The sequence below is a fragment of the Amblyomma maculatum genome, chromosome 11 (assembly GCF_055883805.1).
Source record: "Amblyomma maculatum isolate TAMU_Amacu chromosome 11, ASM5588380v1, whole genome shotgun sequence".
Taxonomy (NCBI): domain Eukaryota; kingdom Metazoa; phylum Arthropoda; class Arachnida; order Ixodida; family Ixodidae; genus Amblyomma; species Amblyomma maculatum.
In genome coordinates, this window is record NC_139354.1 from 2937061 (window position 1) to 2956666 (window position 19606).

General features: G+C 44.0%; 2 protein-coding genes across 2 annotated transcripts; one reads left to right on the forward strand and one right to left on the reverse strand.

Moving 5' to 3' along the window:
• Positions 1–7165: 7165 nt before the first annotated feature.
• On the forward strand, positions 7166–19348 carry LOC146172664 (uncharacterized). Its single transcript, XM_084584335.1, has 5 exons — positions 7166–7282; positions 12595–12743; positions 14043–14110; positions 18129–18215; positions 19212–19348. The coding sequence occupies exons 1-5, from the start codon at positions 7166–7168 to the stop codon at positions 19346–19348; spliced, it is 558 nt and encodes a 185-aa protein (XP_084440461.1).
• On the reverse strand, positions 10154–12496 carry LOC146172665 (uncharacterized). The gene is made up of 2 exons (XM_084584228.1): positions 12490–12496; positions 10154–11541 (listed from the first exon to the last, which is right to left on the reverse strand). Exons 1-2 carry the CDS (start codon positions 12494–12496, stop codon positions 10154–10156), a joined length of 1395 nt encoding a protein of 464 aa, XP_084440354.1.
• Positions 19349–19606: the final 258 nt, after the last annotated feature.

Here is a 19606-nt window from a genome sequence, read left to right on the forward strand (position 1 = left end):
GATCAAAAACACAAGCTGCAATTTTTTGTTTTGTTTTTATCTTTCGTTCAGCCTTGACCACAGTCAAGGCTGAGCAGGTGCAGCGGTGGCGTAGCGGTAGAACATCTGCCTCGCATGCAAGAGGACCGGGGTTCAAATCCCGGTGCCGCGCAATTCTCCACCGGATGACAAAAAAAAGAAAAAAAAAATCCGCGTGTCGATGGAATTGCATATACAGGTTTGGGGTGCGACCTGATGCCGGTGAACACCTCCGGCAACGCACTCCCTCACCAGAACAGGAGTTGGCCACCCTGGTGCAGTAATTGGCCACAACCTCCTATGATAAGCTCCATAAAACCTCGGCCCTCAGTCACCAGCGGCTGCGGAACAACTGACCACGGCGGCGGTCAGACCTGTGACGCAGCATGGGGTGCTAAGAAAGCCTGGCTCCGCTGGACAGGCCGCCATTGGAAACTGACCCTGGCAACGTTTAATGCTAGAACCCTAGCTAGTGAAGCTAGTTTAGCAGTGCTGTTAGAGGAACATGGGATGTCATAGGGCTTAGTGAGGTTAGGAGGCCGAATGAGGCATATACTGTACTGAAGGATGGGCATGTACTGTGTTATCGAGGTTTACCAGAGAGGCGACAACTAGGAGTAGGTTTCCTTGTCAATAAGTATATAGCGGGTAATATAGATGAATTCTATAGTATTAATGAGAGGGTTGCAGGCATCGTAATTAGGCTTAATAAGCGGTATAAACTGAAGGTTGTACAGGCCTATGCACCTACATGTAGTTATGATGACCAGGCAGTTGAAAGCTTCTATGAAGATGTAGAATCGGCAATGCGAAAAGTAAAGACGCAGTATACTGTACTAATGGGCGACTTCAATGCCAAGGTAGGGAAAAAACAGGCAGGAGGCAAGGCAGTAGGTGACTATGGCATTGGTTCTAGGAATAGCAGGGGGGAGTTACTAGTTGAGTTTGCAGAGCGCAATAACTTACGAATCATGAATACCTTCTTCAGCAAACGGAAGAACCGAAAATGGACATGGAAAAGTCCTAACGGAGAGACTAAAAATGAAATCGACTTCATAATGTGTTCAACCCCCGCCATTGTGCAGGATGTAGAGGTAATCGGGAAAGTTCGATGTAGTGACCACAGGATGGTGAGGTCCCGAATTAGCCTAAATCTGAAGAAGGAACGCAATAGATTAGTAAGAAAGAAACCCATCAACGAATTAGCGGTGAGGGGGAGGGCAGAAGAGTTCAGGATCTCGCTACAGAATAGGTATTCAGCTCTAACTGAGGATGGCAACATTACCCTAGAGGCAAGGAACAATAATTTCAGAGATATCATTACTGAGTGCGCGGTAGAAGTAGGCGGTAAGATAGTTAGAGAGGATACCGGTAAGCTGTCTAAGGAGACGAAAGATTTGATTAAGAAACGGCAGAGTATGAAAGCTTCCAATCCAACAGACCAGATCGAATTGGCCGAGATATCAAAGCTAATCAATAAGCGCAAGGTGGCCGATATAAGGAAGTATAACATGGAGAAAATTGAGCATGCTGTAAAGAACGGGGGAAGCCTTAAAGCGGTAAAGAAGAAATTGGGCATAGGCAAAAACCAGATGTATGCGATAAGGGACAAGGCGGGCAACGTCATCACTAATATGGACAAGATAGTCAAAGTAGCCGAGGAGTTCTATACAGATCTCTACAGTAGCCAAAGTAGTCAGGACCGTAATGAGATTGGCGTCAGGGAAAAACAGTCAGACGTTCCACCAGTGACGAAGGACGAGGTCAAGAAAGCACTAGAAACTATGAAAAGGGGGAAATCAGCTGGAGAGGATCAGATAACTACAGATTTGCTGAAGGACGGGGGGATATCGTGCTAGAAAAACTGGCCACCCTGTATACGCAGTGCCTGGTGTCATCGACGGTACCGGAAGCATGGAAGAATGCAAACATTATCCTCATTCACAATAAAGGGGACTCTAAGGACCTTAAAAATTACAGACCAATCAGCTTACTGTCTGTTACGTATAAGGTATTTACTAAGGTAATCGCTAATAGAATCAGGACAACCTTAGACTGCAATCAAGCAAAGGATCAAGCAGGGTTTCGGAAACGGTACTCTACTATCGATCATATCCATACCATCAATCAAGTGATAGAAAAATGCGCTTAATATAACCAGCCCTTATACATAGCATTCATTGATTACGAAAAAGCATTTGACTCAGTTGAAACCTCGGCGGTGATGCTGGCATTGCGAAATCAGGGGGTAGACGAGCCGTACGTGAAAGTGCTGGAAGATATATATAGTGGCTGCACAGCAACCATAGTTCTGCATAAAGAAAGTAACAAAATTCCCATAAAGAGAGGTGTTAGGCAAGGAGACACAATCTCCCCAGTACTATTCACAGCTTGTTTAGAGGAAGTATTCAGAGACTTGGAATGGGAGCAGTTAGGGATAAGGCTAGATGGAGAATACCTCAGTAATCTGCGATTTGCTGATGACATTGCCTTGCTAAGCAACTCGGGAGATGAACTGCAAATAATGATTGATGACCTAGACAGGAAAAGTAGAAAGGTAGGCTTGAAAATCAATATGCAGAAGACTAAGGTAATGTTCAACAGCCTCGGGAAGGAACAGGAGTTTACATTAGGTAGCGAAATACTGGAAGTAGTAGGCGAATATATCTACTTAGGACAGGTAGTAACCGCAGATCCGGACCATGAAAAGGAAATAACAAGAAGAATAAGATTGGGATGGAGCGCATTTGGCAAGCACTCGCAGGTTATGACTAGCAGCTTACCGGTATCGCTCAAGAGGAAATTATACAACAGTTGCATCTTGCCTGTACTCACCTATGGGGCTGAAACGTGGAGGCTAACCAAGAGAGTTCTACTTAAGTTGAGGACAACCCAGAGGGCTATGGAACGAAAAATGGTAGGGGTAACATTAAGAGATAGAAAGCGTGCAGAGTGGGTCAGAGAAATAACTCAAGTTAACGACATTCTAGTGGAAATTAAGAAGAAGAAATGGACATGGGCAGGACATGTAGTGCGAAGAGAGGATAACCGATGGTCGCTGAGGGTAACAAACTGGATTCCAAGGGAAGGAAAGCGTAGCAGGGGGCGGCAGAAAGTTAGGTGGGCGGATGAGATTAAGAAGTTCGCAGGGGTCAAGTGGATGCAGCTAGCACAGAACCGGGTTAAGTGGAGAGATATGGGAGAGGCCTTCGCCCTGCAGTGGGTATAATCAGGCTGATGATGATGATGATGATGATGATGATGATGATGATGACCACAGTCAACCATGGTATGAACATCGAGGGTACATTTCGGAGGATTTTGTTTTTCGAGTAAAACACCCGCAATAGTTTGTTTCACAACAATGATGAATTCTGACTTACTTTTTTGTTTGCAGCGTGCATGTTGTGAGTCCGAAGTAATGCTTTCAGACATGCCGCAAAAATGCATCGTTCAGTATGAAGACATATGCGAAAAGAAACTCCCATGTATCGCGAATATGAATGTAAGTACGGTCTGGGTATATAGTTAGAATAACTATCACTAAAAAAATCGCCTGCACTCGCAGTGCATCCTCATCATTTTTTTTGTGTGCAAGTTGGTTTCGTGGTCCCGCGGAAGTATTTCTTAACCAGTATCAATAACGCGCATCCCTGCCTACATATCCAGTGTTTCAGGTCCGCTGACAACAAAAGGATGCGAGCAGTTTCGCTTATAAACAAGAAGTTTTTTCTGCCCAATCTCTCCTGTAGAATGCCACCTCAGATTCCACTTGAGTGCCATCTGCATCGAATTCAGCGAAATTCTTACTCTGCTGCGGGGGAATTTGCTACAGCAGCTCTGCAATTGTCCCTGTTCACACAAGCTTTCCAATGCAGAATCAGTTAGTGCACACCTGACAGCCATAGCTGTCATGTACCAAGATAGTTAGCACCCTGATTCACAATCATCTTGTGCATTTATTTAGAAGTTGCACCATGGATTTCCAGAATAGCCTGTCACAGCTAGAGTTCGGGAATGGTATAAAGGTTTTGCTTCGAGTGAGCATCGTTGCAAGTCTGGCAGTGAGCATCGTTGCAAGTCTGGCGCGTTCTGTGGTTGAACTAAAACGTTAATATAGCATGTACTTTGTGCAGCCATAACATGGTATAATGATTAGTATTTCGTCGTATTATCACATCGCTTCACTCCCCATGGAATGTTTACGCTAAAGTGCTCTAGTGCAACATCAAACACGATGCCTTCGATATAAGTAAAGGCACATGAACACCACTTTTAACACTGTGAGCAGATCGTCAAGCATTTTGCGATCCGCGCTCTAAGGAACACATCGGGGTGTACCCATTACTTTTCTACATTCGTTATCAGCGTCCACGTTTTCATGAATATTATATACATGTATAGATGCGTCTAAGTTAGTAACGCGGAAATACATTATACGCGCAATACACTACTGCAAATTGAAAATTGCCAGCACACACCTCCCCCTCTTTTTAACTTTACATTAAAAAACCGAACTGGGTAAAACTTACTCACTCAAGTGCACTACTTTATATTATACATGTTGCATTAAGAGACCCTTCTTAACGCAGACGTTTTGAACACGTAGAGATAATGTTTAGACAGAACTTTCATTCTACTGCGATGATTCTACTGCGATCAATACATGTCCCTGCGCATTGAAACATGAGTCAAGTAGTGTCGCATGCACTCGTATGACCGCTCTACTGTTTCAGTAGTCTCAACCGACAGTATTCGCCCCCCAGCACAGGTAACTAGGGATGACAACTTTGCTTTCGAGCTGTGATCATACAGTCCTTTCTACAGAGCGGCCCGTATTTTCTGCCACACTAAAGCATATTTCGCTTCCATCGCCTTCCCGTGCCCCCTGAAGAATTTGTACCGGTGAGACAGGCTAAGCCAAAATGACTTTTTTATCATTTGACAAGCATAGCCCGCATCTGGATTTGGCCTCCCCATACTCTGTTGAAATATCTGGGGTTGCTCTATTCGTACCAAAGTATTGCACATTTCTCTGTTTTTATCATCTGTACGAGTTGGACCTCCCTTCGTATCCGTTGGAATGAACCAGCACATGCCTTTTGTACCGCCTGCAGCGCATTTGCATTCACGTAGATCCGATGCGAATGGGCGCTGGCATCCACGCCTCTCAGAGAGCAAGCTCTGTGTCCAGGGTTTGTCTCGCGGTAAGAGCCAGCGCTGATCGTGGGAGGACCCCGTCCGAAACTCGTCATCGCAGTTTCTCAGGTCGTAGCAACGACTAGGTGGTCCATCATCGTCTCCAGGTTTGATGTCTCATTAGTGCGAGGGCTCAGGTTTGCCCCTGTAGGCCTAACATATGAGGCCACATCGTCTTCTGGGAGCTCCTGCCAGGTCATTGACTCCTTAGTTGTCTTCTTGTCTCGGGCTTGATGTCTCATTAGTGCGAGGGCTCAGGTTTTCCCCTGTAGGCCTAACATATGAGGCCACATCGTCTTCTGTTAGCTCCTGCCAGGTCATTGACTCCTTAGTTGTCTTCTTGTCTCGGGCCACACGGTTTGGCTTCATGCCATTCTTAAGCAGCATATAGACGTTTTAGGGCACCGGCCTGAACTAAAACTTGGACGTTCGCAGAGCGTACACAAGCCGTGGTGCACAAAGACATATCCCCTTTCTCATGCTCATTAGTTGACATCCACTTGATTTTTTAGGTCATCAGGATGTATGTTTGTGCATATATCGGTCTTATGAACATAATTAACCTTGTTAGAGCACTATTGAAGAAGAATAAACAGGCTTCTTGTGCCTTCACAAGGACGCAACCCAAGTGCATACGGCTCATATTTCTATGAAAATTATGTTTCCTGTAATCGGTGCTCCCAAGAATCTCTGTGAATGAGCTGGTTATGTTCTGAATCATACTTCGGAATACGTATTTATTTTTCATATAGTTCGTACAAATGCAGCTGAGCGGGTTAGTATTATATTTATAAAAATCATGCAATAGTCACAACAGAACAGGGACCTTGCGCGTCCCTGACTCCTCACACGCCCTCCAGATCATGACGTTCGCTAGGATCAATAGTGCAGCTAGCACAAGATTGGGTTATTTGAAGGAATATTGGAGATTCCTTCGACCTGCAGTGGCTATAGTCCGGTTGATGATTATATCAACGTCAAATCCTAATAGGGGCGTCTGCTTGACATACAACAGGGGGTAATGGTTTTGAGAGCGAGGGAGTCCCAAATTCGTTTCTCAACTGCAGTTCAATGGCGTGCGTTTGGAGCCGTAGCATATTTCGAGTTGCTCAGGGCATTTGAGGACAAAGGAACAGCCTGCGTCTCTGAAAAGGTTATTTTGTGCGAACTGGGTGTATATGGATCCAACAAATACGAAATTCAGAATGAATACGGCAGTATGACAGGAACGGAGCACTGATTCTCGCCAGTGTCTTTAACCAAATCAGTGTCCGCACACACCCACTTACGGACGCAAGCACGCGCGAGAACGCACGCACATACAAAGCAAGGAGCAGGAGGAATCTGTATTGGTTAAGTAGACCTCAAGATGCAGTCACAGAGGCCCAAGTGTCACTGTAACATTAAATAAATTAAATACGTACATTAAATACAGGTAAAAAAGGAGACCATGTTGGTTGCGATGCACGGCCACAGAAACATCTGTGCAGATATTGGAACTTGTGTTTCATAACAATAAATCTTTGTTTCAATCTCTATTTTCGATAGCCTGCTACACAGCTCAAGCATCGGTAGCGATTGCGCAATAGCAACGTTTATTCCAGACTTCGACATCCATGTGGCAGATTGACATGTTAAGCGTCAGCTTCATATGTCACTGAAAATAATGAGTTTTTCGCAAAAACTCATCCCGCGAGACACCGTGCCGACGCACCCCGCCGTGCAGCACCGCACACTCGCTGAGATCAGCTCATGATTGTAAAGGCCTGCAGTATTGAATAACTAAATAAATATTAAACACATCGAGAAATTATCCCAGGTAGCAAGAAGCGAAATGATGGTAGCTTATGCGGCGGATATTCGGGAGCCGAACACAGATAAGGGCGTCCGTACCAGAAACATCCTAGACCACACAATCGCCCATTTTGCACCGAGCAAGTCGAGCAGGATGTCTGTGCGCGCCAGTCGCCCGCTCGCAGCGGCATGTCTTTGCCTCGTCCTCATCGAGGCAGTTTTCACCCTTGGAGAACACAAGCTTCACCGGGACTCTGTCAATGCTTTCAAGGTAAAAGGCAATGCGTTTTTGGTGAACAAAAACAGCTGCAACTGTTATATTGTTTGAAGTGAGTAATGCTAGCAGTCGGTTGCTAAAATAGTTTATCATGATTCATCTTTCATATTTTGTGTAAGCAAAACAAAGGATAACATGCCAGACTAAGTTTAGTCGACCGACTAGATAACACTAAAATCGTTGGCTCGGAATGCGACATGAGGCGCCTCTTCAACCCTTGTTCAGTGCTCTTTCGAACAGTCTAAGAGATGAATTTAAAGAAAAGGGCATAAATACTTAGGAAAGGTAAAGTATGGGATTCTAATGAGTCAGTCATTTTAAAGACATGAGTGCATGATAAAACGGGAGGCAATGAAGCATAAACGAAACAAATGCTGTTTTTTGGGCAATAAAAACATTGCATGAGGTCCTTAAACTCTTTAAGAAAAGTTTTAGTATAGTACTGTGAAATATTCTTCTAGCGCCGAGTCAGACAGAATTAAAAACTGTTTGCCACTACTTTCCGGCGCACGACACTAACACCTAAGCAGTGTTAACTTGAATGTGAGCTCCAAACTGCACAAATTACTGGTGTTGAACAGTCATAAATAGGACACGTACTTGTGCTGTATTTATATAAATGTCAGGCATAACAGGACACATTGGTTTCGTAATGCGTGGAGTACACATGCGAACTTGAAGATTAGGCGGCGGCAAGAAATTGAAGCTACAGTTCGACACGTCCTTTCGACGCGACTGGTCATAAATAAAAATAAATAGATATATTTTTGCCCGGAAACAATGTTTGCTAGCATACATTCTCGGACATTGAAACTTAAGACGGTGATGTTAATAACGCGTCGCCTTAAGCAGTTATTATATCGACGGCTTTGATTCGAAATGTAAACCTGTATCTCAGGAAAGTTCAGTTCTTGCGAAATTCGAAGCTATTCTCTTAAAAAGCTCTGCGCTAAACAAGGTTGAAATATTTTGTCATAAACTACAGCAACAAGTGAACGTGTGTAAATTCCAGAGTATTAAAAATAAATTTCAAATCGACTTTTCTTTTTTTTTTAAATTTTACTGACACAGAAACACGAAAAACAATTTACGTTATTTCATTGCAGGAGTCACTTGATAGAACAACTCAGGCGAAGTATTTAAAATAGAATTTGCCATTGCATCTGGTTTCCAACATTATTTCAAAATGTTTATCTCCAAACAAATGTTTATTCTTTGAGAAAACTTCAAAGAGCGCTTACGTGATCAAAACTTATTTTCTTTAGAAACATACTCTGATAAAACGCCCTCCATACAATTCCCATCATGCCAAATATTCTTCAAATGAATCGGCAGCGGTCGTTTTTGAGGTTGACGACAGTTCGCATGGAATGACCTTTTACTAATAGATGATAGCAGAGGCACCAAAATTCATTTGCCCGTCACCTATAGGACGTGGATAACAGTTGAAGGATAAATCTCTGTAGTAAAGTGAAGCAAACAAACTGAAAGGTACTTGATACAAATCTAGGAACGTATAAAACTGATACGAACCCATAGGTAGTTTAAAAGAGGCGTACAAAAGCAGCTTAGTTAGCCCGACAGATTTTGAGTTAGCCATACATTGGAAATACGTCACGGAATACCATGTGATCGAGGTTAACGCTTCCCAAGATGATAAGAAAGCTGATTATGAAATCTATAAGGCAAGCTATTATCTTCAATGATATTATCACGATCATCAGCCTGCTGTAGACCTACTGTTTTCCAAAATCTTCCTATCGCTCCAATTGAATAAGCAAATAATAACAGTCACAATAGCATAGTCTTCATTTACAAAATACTTGCTTTAAATAAGAAAATAAAGAATCGCACCCAGCGCGCTGCATACAAAGAGGTGCTCAGAATGTTTACCGAATGGAAACAGACGCTCTTATACACACCCAGGCCTCAACACTAAAGCCTCTCTCACCAGCTTCTTTGTATTAGTTTGCCCTTTTCATTTCCACATCCACTTCATGACAAGAAGGCGCGCCTTTATCTGCTCACTGATAGCACTTTCAAGGTGTCGGGGTGCTAAGCACATGCTCAAACTCTCCATTTATTTAAATTGTATCTCCATTACCATTTGTGTTTGCTGCATGGAACACGGGTTTCAGCAAGAGGGAAAATTCGGGAATTAGGACTTGCGGTTACAAGGCTGAAAAACCTGTACTGGTGTCGAAGATCTGGACGTACTATGTTTTCTCGAGAATAAGCCTACAAGGCCTACTATATCTTCTCGGCAGCTAAACCCCATGCCGTACCGCATCTAGGGCAGCTCATAGATGGCGGTAGTATGAGCCCAGCAGACCAGGGTCTTCTTCACTAATGTTTCCAGTACGAGGTGGCGCGCATGGTTTTCTGTACTGCTTCTCTATTTGAATAACCTTTTTCATTACAGCCGCCTTTATCGCCGTTTCTATTGTGTTTTAAATGCAGCATTATTTACTACTTCTTCGATCTTTGACTGGCCGTGCAAGCACACTTCGTCGCTAGCTTCTGTTATTGTAGGGCCACTCCACCCAGTCTTGCCATTGTCAAAGCTGCTGAGTATCGCGGTGATGGCGGCGCGCCACTGGTGCCGAGCAAAGAGATAGAAGAGACGAGTATTTTAAAACGCTGGTGATTCATTAGTGAGCATGGCGTTAAAGCAAACATTGCAAGAAGCGGCCAGTTGGAACACTCATTGCATCAAGATGTAACAACGTCTTTTGAGTAGTGCTGCCCGGCTTTCCCTGAACTGATGCAGGTAGGTAGGTAGCAACTTTAATGATTCAAAAGAACCAAGTGAGGGGGGGTAAAGGGAAGTGAGGGAGCAGGACGACGATGGGCCCTCAGGCCGCTCTAGATGGCCGGGCACTTTTGAGCTTCGGCGACCCCTCGGGCCCAGCGCACTGTCAGAAGCTGTACCTCCGGCAGCGAGCTGCGCAGAGCAGCCTGCCATCGCTCCTGACGTCTTGGCCTTTGCCACGGGGGCTTGGGTTTGTTCGGGCAGTTCAGGAAGACGTGAGTAAAGTCGGCTCTGGTGCTAGGACACAAGTGGCAGTGAGGAGAGGTTTCGCCACTGTTTATAATAGAGAGAAGGAAAGGGGTCATGACTGTGGCCGTTTGAAGTCTGTGCCAGAAAGCCTGGTCACTTTTGGGAAGAGATTTACGCGGAGGAGGGTACAGCAGGCGGGAATTTCTATAAAATACGGTGAGGTCGTGGTAGTTAAGAAGCCGATCTCTGGCACTGCGAGACGAAGGCACCAGGTCGCTCTCAGCCCGATTGACGAGTGCTCGGGCTTGGGAGTGAGCGGCCGTGTTGCCTGGGTGTTCGCTGTGCGCAGGGACCCAGAGGAGGGTGATGAGGTGATTCGGTGGAGGGGATGATGCTAGAATGTTTGCGGCCGGGGAGTGGATTTTGCAATGGGCATAATTACTAATTGCTGTTTTGGAGTCTGAGAAGATATACCCAGCAGAGGAGTGTGTGACTGCTAGGGCAATTGCTGCTTCTTCAGCTTGCAGGGAATCCTGCAAATTTGAAATGGACGCACTGACTATCGTGTTGAGGAATCCATCCACGACGGCTAATGCGAAAGCTGGTCGGTTTGAATATTCGGCCGCGTCTACGTAAACTGCCGGAGCGCCAGGAGGGTAGTGCTTGTGCAAAGCCTTGGCTCTAGCTTTCCGTCTCTCACGATTATGCTCCGGGTGGGTATTTTTGGGAAGAGGTGGAATGTAAAGATTGTTGCTAACAGCGGTGGAAGGATTGCGCGTGGCCGAGGTATGACCGGGTAGGTTTATCCCAATTCGGCGCAAAAGAATTTGGCCGGTTTCGGTATGTGAGAGTCTGTGGTACTGACTAATGAGGTGAGCTTCTACCAGCTCTCCTAAGGTGTTGTGAACCCCTAGTTGAAGTAGTTTTTCAGTAGGCGTTGATTTAGGGAGGAGGAGAGCGTTTTTGTAAGCTGTGCAGATGCTGTTGAGTTGCTCGGTCTCCGTGGGTGTGAGGTAGAGGTAAGGGATGGAGTAGGTGATCCTGCATAGGCAAAATGCTTGAATGAGGTGACGTGTGTCTGCTTCCCTCATGCCGCGATGGCGATTGGCGATACGCCTAATTAGTGAGGCTGTATTCAAAATGGCAGCACGAATTAATTTTATGGTCTCGGCGTTGGAGCCGTTGTCAGAAATACTGAGACCTAAAATTTTGATTCTATTGACTCGTCGGATGGGGGTGTCGTTTAATGTGACTTGAATATTAGGGGGGTTTCGTTTTTTAGGTCCATGACTATGAGCTCAGATTTAGCTGCCGAGCAGCTTAGACCAATGCTGCTTGCATGCGTAGCAACAGTGTCAGCGGCCAGCTGAAGTTTGGATTCTATTTCGCCATGGTTGCCGGTATTGACCCAGATGGTGATGTCATCCGCATACAAGGAGTGGTAGATGGAAGGAATTTTGTCAAGATCTCTCGCTAACGGGATAAGAGTAATGTTAAAAAGAAATGGCGACAAAACTGCTCCCTGGGGCGTTCCCTTACTGCCTAGCGTGAAAGGGCAAGTTTTTACTGTGCCTAATTGTAGGCAGACGGATCGGTTGCGGAGAAAGGCAGCAACATAGCCATGCGTGCGAGAGCCCACGTTTTTGTCGCTCAGTGATTGTAAAATGGAGGAGTGGGCAACATTATCAAAGGCCTTCGTCAGGTCCAATGCAAGGATAGCTCTGGTGATGTGAGAGAACGCACGCCTTGTCTCTACTTAGTTTATTATGCATCCTAAGACATGATCGCTTTTATTCGATTACACAGCCCGTGGAAAAAGGTGACATTGGATCGCAATTTCGAATCTGTGGTTTCCCCTACAATATATGCAGTGAAATTATCGATGCTGAGACTGAAGGATGTTTATGGCGAAATAGACATTAGGCGGGCAGTCTTTTTATCTGCGAGCTGCTGTTAGCAGTGTATAGCAGGGTTTTCTGTGAATTGAGTGCAGTGCAGCCTCCAGCTGCATACTGGGAATTTGTAGGTGAAAAACTAAGAAAAGTGCATCTCCGAGCCCACGTCATGGAGAGTGATAAACATAGCAGTCTGGATGCCACATGCCAAGTTTTCCTTCAGGAGTAGAAACCTGTTCACAACCTTGTTTTTTCTAAAAGCACCGAATATAAAGAGAATTTCGAGCACTTAACGCCCAAAGTACCTTTCATCAAAGGAAGATATTTACCTTTTTTTTGTCCTCTGTTAAACGCTTGAACTATTTATTCACCAATGCTTACTATATTATTTCCCCCCTTTCTTCCCTGAGATGTTCGACCTCTTCCCGGACGGTGTGGCGGTGTTCACTTCAAGCCACAATCCGAGCCTGGAGTGTGTGACCGCTACACGCACGCTTTACCAGCCAAACAAAAGAGTCGCCTATACCTGGAGCCTCAATGGTGGAGAAGGAACGGAAAAGTATGATATCACCGGACGACACTGACAATGTGAAACAATTACTTTTTAGGCATATAAAAGAAAGTGAGACCAGCAAGAATTTTTAGCTATCCCTATCAAAACAGAGTACAATTGGTAATAGGCATGCGCATAACATATTCGTGGATTATATTGTAGCTGTATCGTCTTTCAGGTCAGCTTTCGGATTTACTGCATGAGCTAAATAGCTAAATGCAAATGTAGGAACAAGCTCTTTTTATGAGTACAGGGAGAGGCCTCACAAAACAGCTTCTATTGAATGGGCCTCATTGCAAACCCCTCTCCGAGCTTAAATTCAGCGCAAATCCAGGATTGGTGCGGGCCAATTTCGTTATGACCCTATTAGGCGCAGGTTCGATCTGCCAAACTCGCAGTGAGGTCTGGCGCAGGCATTTTAAGAGACCGTTACCGCAGTACCTAAAGGAGTAAAGCGCTCACTGTAGGCAAGCAGAGAAAAGAGAGTGCCAAAGGCCCTGTGTTCACATTAAGAAAAATAGCTTTGGCAAACATAAAAAAAAAAGAGAACCTGAAACGAGTTTGTTCGCTCTGCTTATTGAGCAATGATGTCGTCTCTCAGTAAATCTGAAGTTCCGGGAGCCAAATGCAATGCACTGCGTACACTTGTAGTAAAGGAGATTGGGACTGCATCTATATTTTGGGCTGCATCAGCTGTTTTGTATCGCCCGTCCCGTACTGCTGTTAAAACGGCCCCACATATAAACACAAAAAGCGGCAAGTACTGTTTGTCCAGTAGGAAATGCTGAAGAAAGATACGAAATCTTTTTAAGGGATACTCTCTTCGTGAACCAGCTGCCTCATTGCCTAGATAATTGTTTTGTGATATAAGCACTCACATCAAAGCCGATATTTTAACAGACGGCCGCCATAGAGCCGTAGAAGAAGACTCTTTCTCCAGCTGTTCTTGTAAGGCTTCAGATGTCCTTCTCATAAGCGGTAACAGAAACCCAGACAGACGTGGGACGCCTTCTGCTAACAAGGCATCCTAGGCTAATTAAAATACTTAAGCTTGTGTTCAAGCACTTCATTGGCCCACGAACTGAACAGAGCCAGGAGCACTGGAAATCTTCCGTTCCCTTTGCTTGCGTTTTTATTAATTCCAGAAACATTTCCTTATTCGAATCTTAAGAAATAATGTTTTTGAGCAGAAAGCTTCTGGATATGCTGCAAGCATTGCGTGATTGTTTAGCGGGGTAATATTAAAGCTCATTATGAAGATAACAAGACCATGTCGCCAAAATGCTTCATTGCCTTCTTTCGCAGGAAAACGTATCTGCTTGAATACCTCCCGGGATCACGTCCAGACACCGTAATCGCTGTCGCTAACCGCGGTAAATATTACGTGCATTACCTCCATCAGCTCGTACCAAGCTCTGAAAGCTGGTTGAAAAGAATCAGTAAAAAGAGCAAACACCTGCGTCAGATGCAGGCTCGAGTAATTGCTGCGTTCTATATCTCAAAAAAGGAAGTGTATGAAAACGCGTCTTAAAAAACCCCTCTTTGTGGAATAGCATTCTACGCTAAGTAATTTATTGGGTACATTCACACTGGTGAATAGTAAAAACAACCAACAGAAAAGCCTCTACACAAAGCGGAAGTGTTCACCAACACAAGGCTGCGTACGTTTACTTACTGGTGCGGACATAAGTAAACGGAGCACGCTTTCCCGCTCAAATTACAATCACGGTATCTGTATTGTAAGTGCGAAAACGTTATCTGCCGAAGTGAAAGCGCACTGGCGTTTACTACCCGCTTGTACATATCACGATTGCCAATTTTAATTATGTGATGCGTGAAAATCTTTACAAAGAAATAGCATGCTGCGTTTACTTTTGTCCGCACCAGTACATTCACTACCTTCAAGACTGCATGACTTTAGCCGAAACAAAACTTAGCTTTAGCAATCCTAAGCATTGCTGATATTTTCTGTTACCCAGTTTCACTGGCCCATCCTCCGACCACGCGATTAGGTGTAGAGTATCTATTTCAACAAATATTTCATCGAAGGTGAAACAAAATTTGAGAAAAAGAGACATGACGTCGTCTAGGTTCTTTATGCTGCCAAAGTTGCGTTGTGCACGGGGTACGTGTGCAGGCATCCTAACACCGCGTAAAAAGAAATAGTGTAAATTAATAATTGACCCACTGAAATGAAGTTTATAACAGTTGAGTTTATGGTGGCTATTGCGCACGCTGAACAGAAGGGCTTCTTCGTGTAACTTAAGTGCACCGGTATATAGAAGCGACAATAAAATAATATAAAACCCGTTACATGGGGCTTAATATGGCGTGCCTGTGCATTTGGAAAAAGAAATTGAACGTGCGAAAAGCGCCTCCGCCGTTCTTTTCGTTACACAGGTGACATCAGCCGCGCATTGAAGCACAGGGCACTCTGTATTCCCGAGCCAGGCTCCGAAGTAGTCGTTTTTACAAATTCGACAGGCGGCGCCCCTCCACGAACTGCACGTATAGACTGAGACTGGGCACGTTCGATATTCAGTCCCGGCCAGTCCGGACTACTTGCTGACACGAGTCCGGGGAACGATCTTTCTCGGGTAGCCAACAGGATGAGTCCACTAGTACAGCTCCAGGAAAAGCAGCTCCGTGCAGGCGAACATATTGAGTTAGAATTCATGTTTACTCCTGGTAATTTTCTTGTTCCTGTAGGCAATATCGTGCTTCAAACTATGACTTGACCTCAGTAGCAGGTCTCTATAAGCAGCTATACAACGTTTCAATCGTGCATCTTCTCTTTCTTTTCTTGAATTTCGCAACACGCGGACGGGTCTAGAACTCCGAGCAATGATTATTTTCTCGTGCTGTCCAGAAGTACTTCAAATCAGTTTCGCGATCACTTTAGCGCGCAGGTCTGAAAGCGGCGCAAGCAAACCACTGTGTGCTGGTGCGGAAAGAGCCTGTTCTAAATGTTTTTGAAAACGCTTTCGCCTGCTGTCTAGCGCAGTGAGCTGAGCCCTTGGAAGAACTTCGGAACTGAGTTCTGTCAAACGCTTCGCATTCAAGCATGTGCTCTCTGTTCGCGAAAAGCATCGATTGATTCGCGCCTCTTTAATCTATATTTGCCATTTATACATGCACTACTACATTACACTATCTGTAATCAACCTTGCTGCGACAGGTTCAGATGGTCATACTATACTCGCTATCGACGAACACAGTCCGCAACCGAACTTATTTCACTTGCTGAGCTACAAACCTTGGCTATTCGTAGAAAAATTGCTAGGCTCAAGTTCCTTTATAAACTTTATAACAATAAACTCAATTTGGATTCCGGCTTGTACTTGCGGCCGCCCGGGAGACTGTCACCTCGCACTAATCATTCCTTTTCAGTGATGTCGTATGTGCCAAGAGTTGATTTATTTAAATTTTCGTTTCTGCCTAAAACAATCACTGAATGGAACAACTTTGACCGAAGAGTATTTGAAAATACTTGTTCTTTAGAAACTTTTGAGAAAGAGTTGTAAATTTGTTGTGCCGCTTGAATGTACATTGCCCACCCTGTAACAGCCCGGAAGGGCTAACAGTACTTGCAAATAAAAATAAATAAATACTTAATTATTGCAGGCTTTTTTCCATGTGTACATGTTGCTAGAGTGAAATCAAACTTATATGCAAGCCGGGTACCTGTTCCAAGCAGCTGGCATTTTGATATCCCAATTACATTACAAACAGAACACAAACCTGAGAGCAAGACTGAATTTAAATCTCTTCGTATTCGTGACATGTTTAAAATAAACGAAGGAAAACTTGCACCTTATTGCAGTAATAGCAGATGTTTCTTGAAAACATTTCTCTCTTTTCATGCCATGCGAAAATGGAGAGCAATCCGCCAGCCTAATTTGAGCGGATGAAAAAAAAAAAATAAAAAAAGACTCTGCAGCTAGTGGACCGAATGTATATGCACTACTTTTTTGTGCGCATTGTAAATTTTTTAGTTTATTTTCTAGCTTTGAATGCGAAAGCGTTAGTAGGTTATGTTGGCGTCTAATATTGATCCCCTCGTAATGTTATCATCAAGTGACGTCATCAGTCAATGGCCTGATGAGAGATAAAGCAATGGAATAAAGAAGTGCTGTCTTCGAGCCGTGACGAATTAGTCATGTGGCATGAAAGTGTCGAGCCGTGTAATTCATGAGTCGTGGGTCATGGGCCATGAGACAAATAAAGGCTGCGTAGATGTAGATAGAAAAGCATAGACTAGCAGCCACCAAGGGGGTGCCAACATAAACGCTTTCGCATTCTGCCAATGCAGTTTCTGCAGTTTCCTCTACGTTTTAGTTTTATTTATTGCTGCAAAGATTTTTTACCCACCTTCTTTGCCATCGACTATATATATATTATGCCATACTGCGCACTTGGCCCACCCTTTCTGCGAAATTTTTATCCAACAGTAGCGCTTTAGTACCATTCTTGCAAGATGCTGAAGGGATATTTCAATTTAGATTATTTTGTATTGTAAATCTTGTTTTTGCCAGGGTTTTATTTGCACCAATATATATAGCTTCCCTCTCTTGAGCGTTCTGTATACTCTGGTCACACGGTCATTTTCAAGGGTTATTGAGTCGCTATCCTTTGAGATTTTCAATCGCGATCTAACTCAAAGGAGTTGTGCTGCTGCTACACGGCAAAACTCGAAGGCTGTTGAATTAGTTCTGGTGTTTGGCGCCAAACTTTTGTGATGCCACTAATCGTTGCTTTCGGTTTTGCTTAAGGAACTAAAATCTTCCTATAAATGCAAAATAAAATATAACTGCGGCCTGTTTTTTAGTAACTGCAGACTTTTGGTTGCTATATGAATGGAAAACTGTTTTTGTTTTCTTTTTTTCACGCGTTGAGGTTCATATGGATGTACTTTTCTTTTTGTTTGCGTTTCTTGTCGGCGCAGGTTACAGGGGTCAAGGGTACAAGAATAATGCGCCTTAAAAAGAGCGATGTTATTTTTAAATTATTGTAAATTTTACTGTAAATTATTGTAAATTTACCACGTAAATTAAAGATATAAAATAATAACGCTTGCTCACGTTTCCCACTGTGTACGAGAGTGCGTGCGGTGCTCCTAGGATCAAAGCTAGCAACCTTGCGCCACGTTCGAATACCGGCTTCAAGATCTCGAAAGAGTTCTGAGCTGTTCCGTTGACTCGATAGACTTTCGACTCAATGGCCATCAAAAACGCTCGTGTGGCAGCGTTCGAAGGCCTTCCAGTCGACAGACAATCGGTTCGAAGGCCTTCGAAATGCCTGTGTGACAGCGGTATTAGAGGGCAAGGAATTCAGCACAGGAAAGAAGTGGTTCCAGTGTTGACTAATTTCTTCTTCATTCATCCATTGCAGATACAAAGCATCCGCTTCAAGTAAAATTTGAGTACACTAACAACAAGAACTGTGTGGTTGCCAATTTCCCCTACAACAACGGTGAAGGTAAGATATACACTTCACAACACGAAACGAAGCGACAGGATAAATTCTGACTAGATTTGTTAGCGGTCTATACAGGAGGCGCTGGTGAGGAGAGAAAAACCTGCGTAGGCACATCGCCGCAACGGATCATTCTGCTCGCAAAGAAAAGAAAACGCGATAAAACCTATGAACTTCATTAGCTCTAGTCGCTATAGCCGACCTGAACTTTACAAAGAAGTCGTCTGTTGCTGTTCAGCCTTATGAAAGGGAAAAATGTAACGAAGGTACCTTGTGGCGCTAAACGTTGCAGTTGATTTAATGCTTTCACAATGAAATCTAAACAAGGTTGTTTACAGGAACTATTACGATGTCGTTTTGACCAAGAATCGTGTATTCGATTGTTTTTTACGTAGGCCAAGGATTTGTGGTTCTGGGAAGAGAAAGCTTCGTGCATAAATATTTGCACCATACACATGCAGCATATACCATTTGCTTTATGGACTACGCAAAAGAGTCTGCAACATTGAGAATAAAAACTGCTTAGGTTTATCTCGTTTAAACCCACTTATCCGAGTGTAATCTGTGTTAAGCATGACTGCATATCAGCCTGACGCCTGCGATGAAGTGCTCACGCGCTCAAACCGAGATGCATCTTATCCATGGCAAGTCTGAGCCCTAGAAGCAGATGCTAAACCCCGCCTAGTGACATGGGGGGCAGTGCACTGACCACGTGACTTTAGAATTAATTTTATTTCCCCTTTAGGGATCCCAAATTATCTACCAAGCATGCTGGAATATTTATTGACTCCTAATTTTACGTTTATGCAAGGAGGTTATCACGGCCTTCATTATGCGACTGTAGTTGTTTTTTAGTGTTTGGGCCTGTGAAAGTGTTAATCCCTCACGACCTCCTAGGACTGCAGCGTCATAACGCACTTTGAACAGAAATTTTCTTGAAATATATCTCCATCAGGCAAAGTTTCATTGTGTAACAGTGTCTACTTCTTTTCTTTTCAGTATGCATTTTGTGGGTCCGAAGTGATGCCATTTCGGACGTGCCGCACGAATGCATCGATCAATATGAAGACATATGCGATGATGAAGTTCCTGCTTATCGCGAAGACAAATGCAAGAATGATTCGGGCGCCAATTAAATAAAAAAGAAGAGTGTCAGCAATCACATGCGTGCTTCGCCGCTATGTCTCATTTTATTTCGTAAACATGCGGAAATATTTCTTCCCCGCTGCTCTGTTATTACATTTGATGCGTTGGTTTTATGGACTAGCCAAAACAAAGTAGCTCTTCGATCCTTTGTTCTGCAGGCGCAGTCGTCGACTTCGGTAAGGTCGATACAGCAACCCACTGTCGTTGTATATGCTTTCGAGTCTCCTGCTATTTGCACTGGAAGTTTT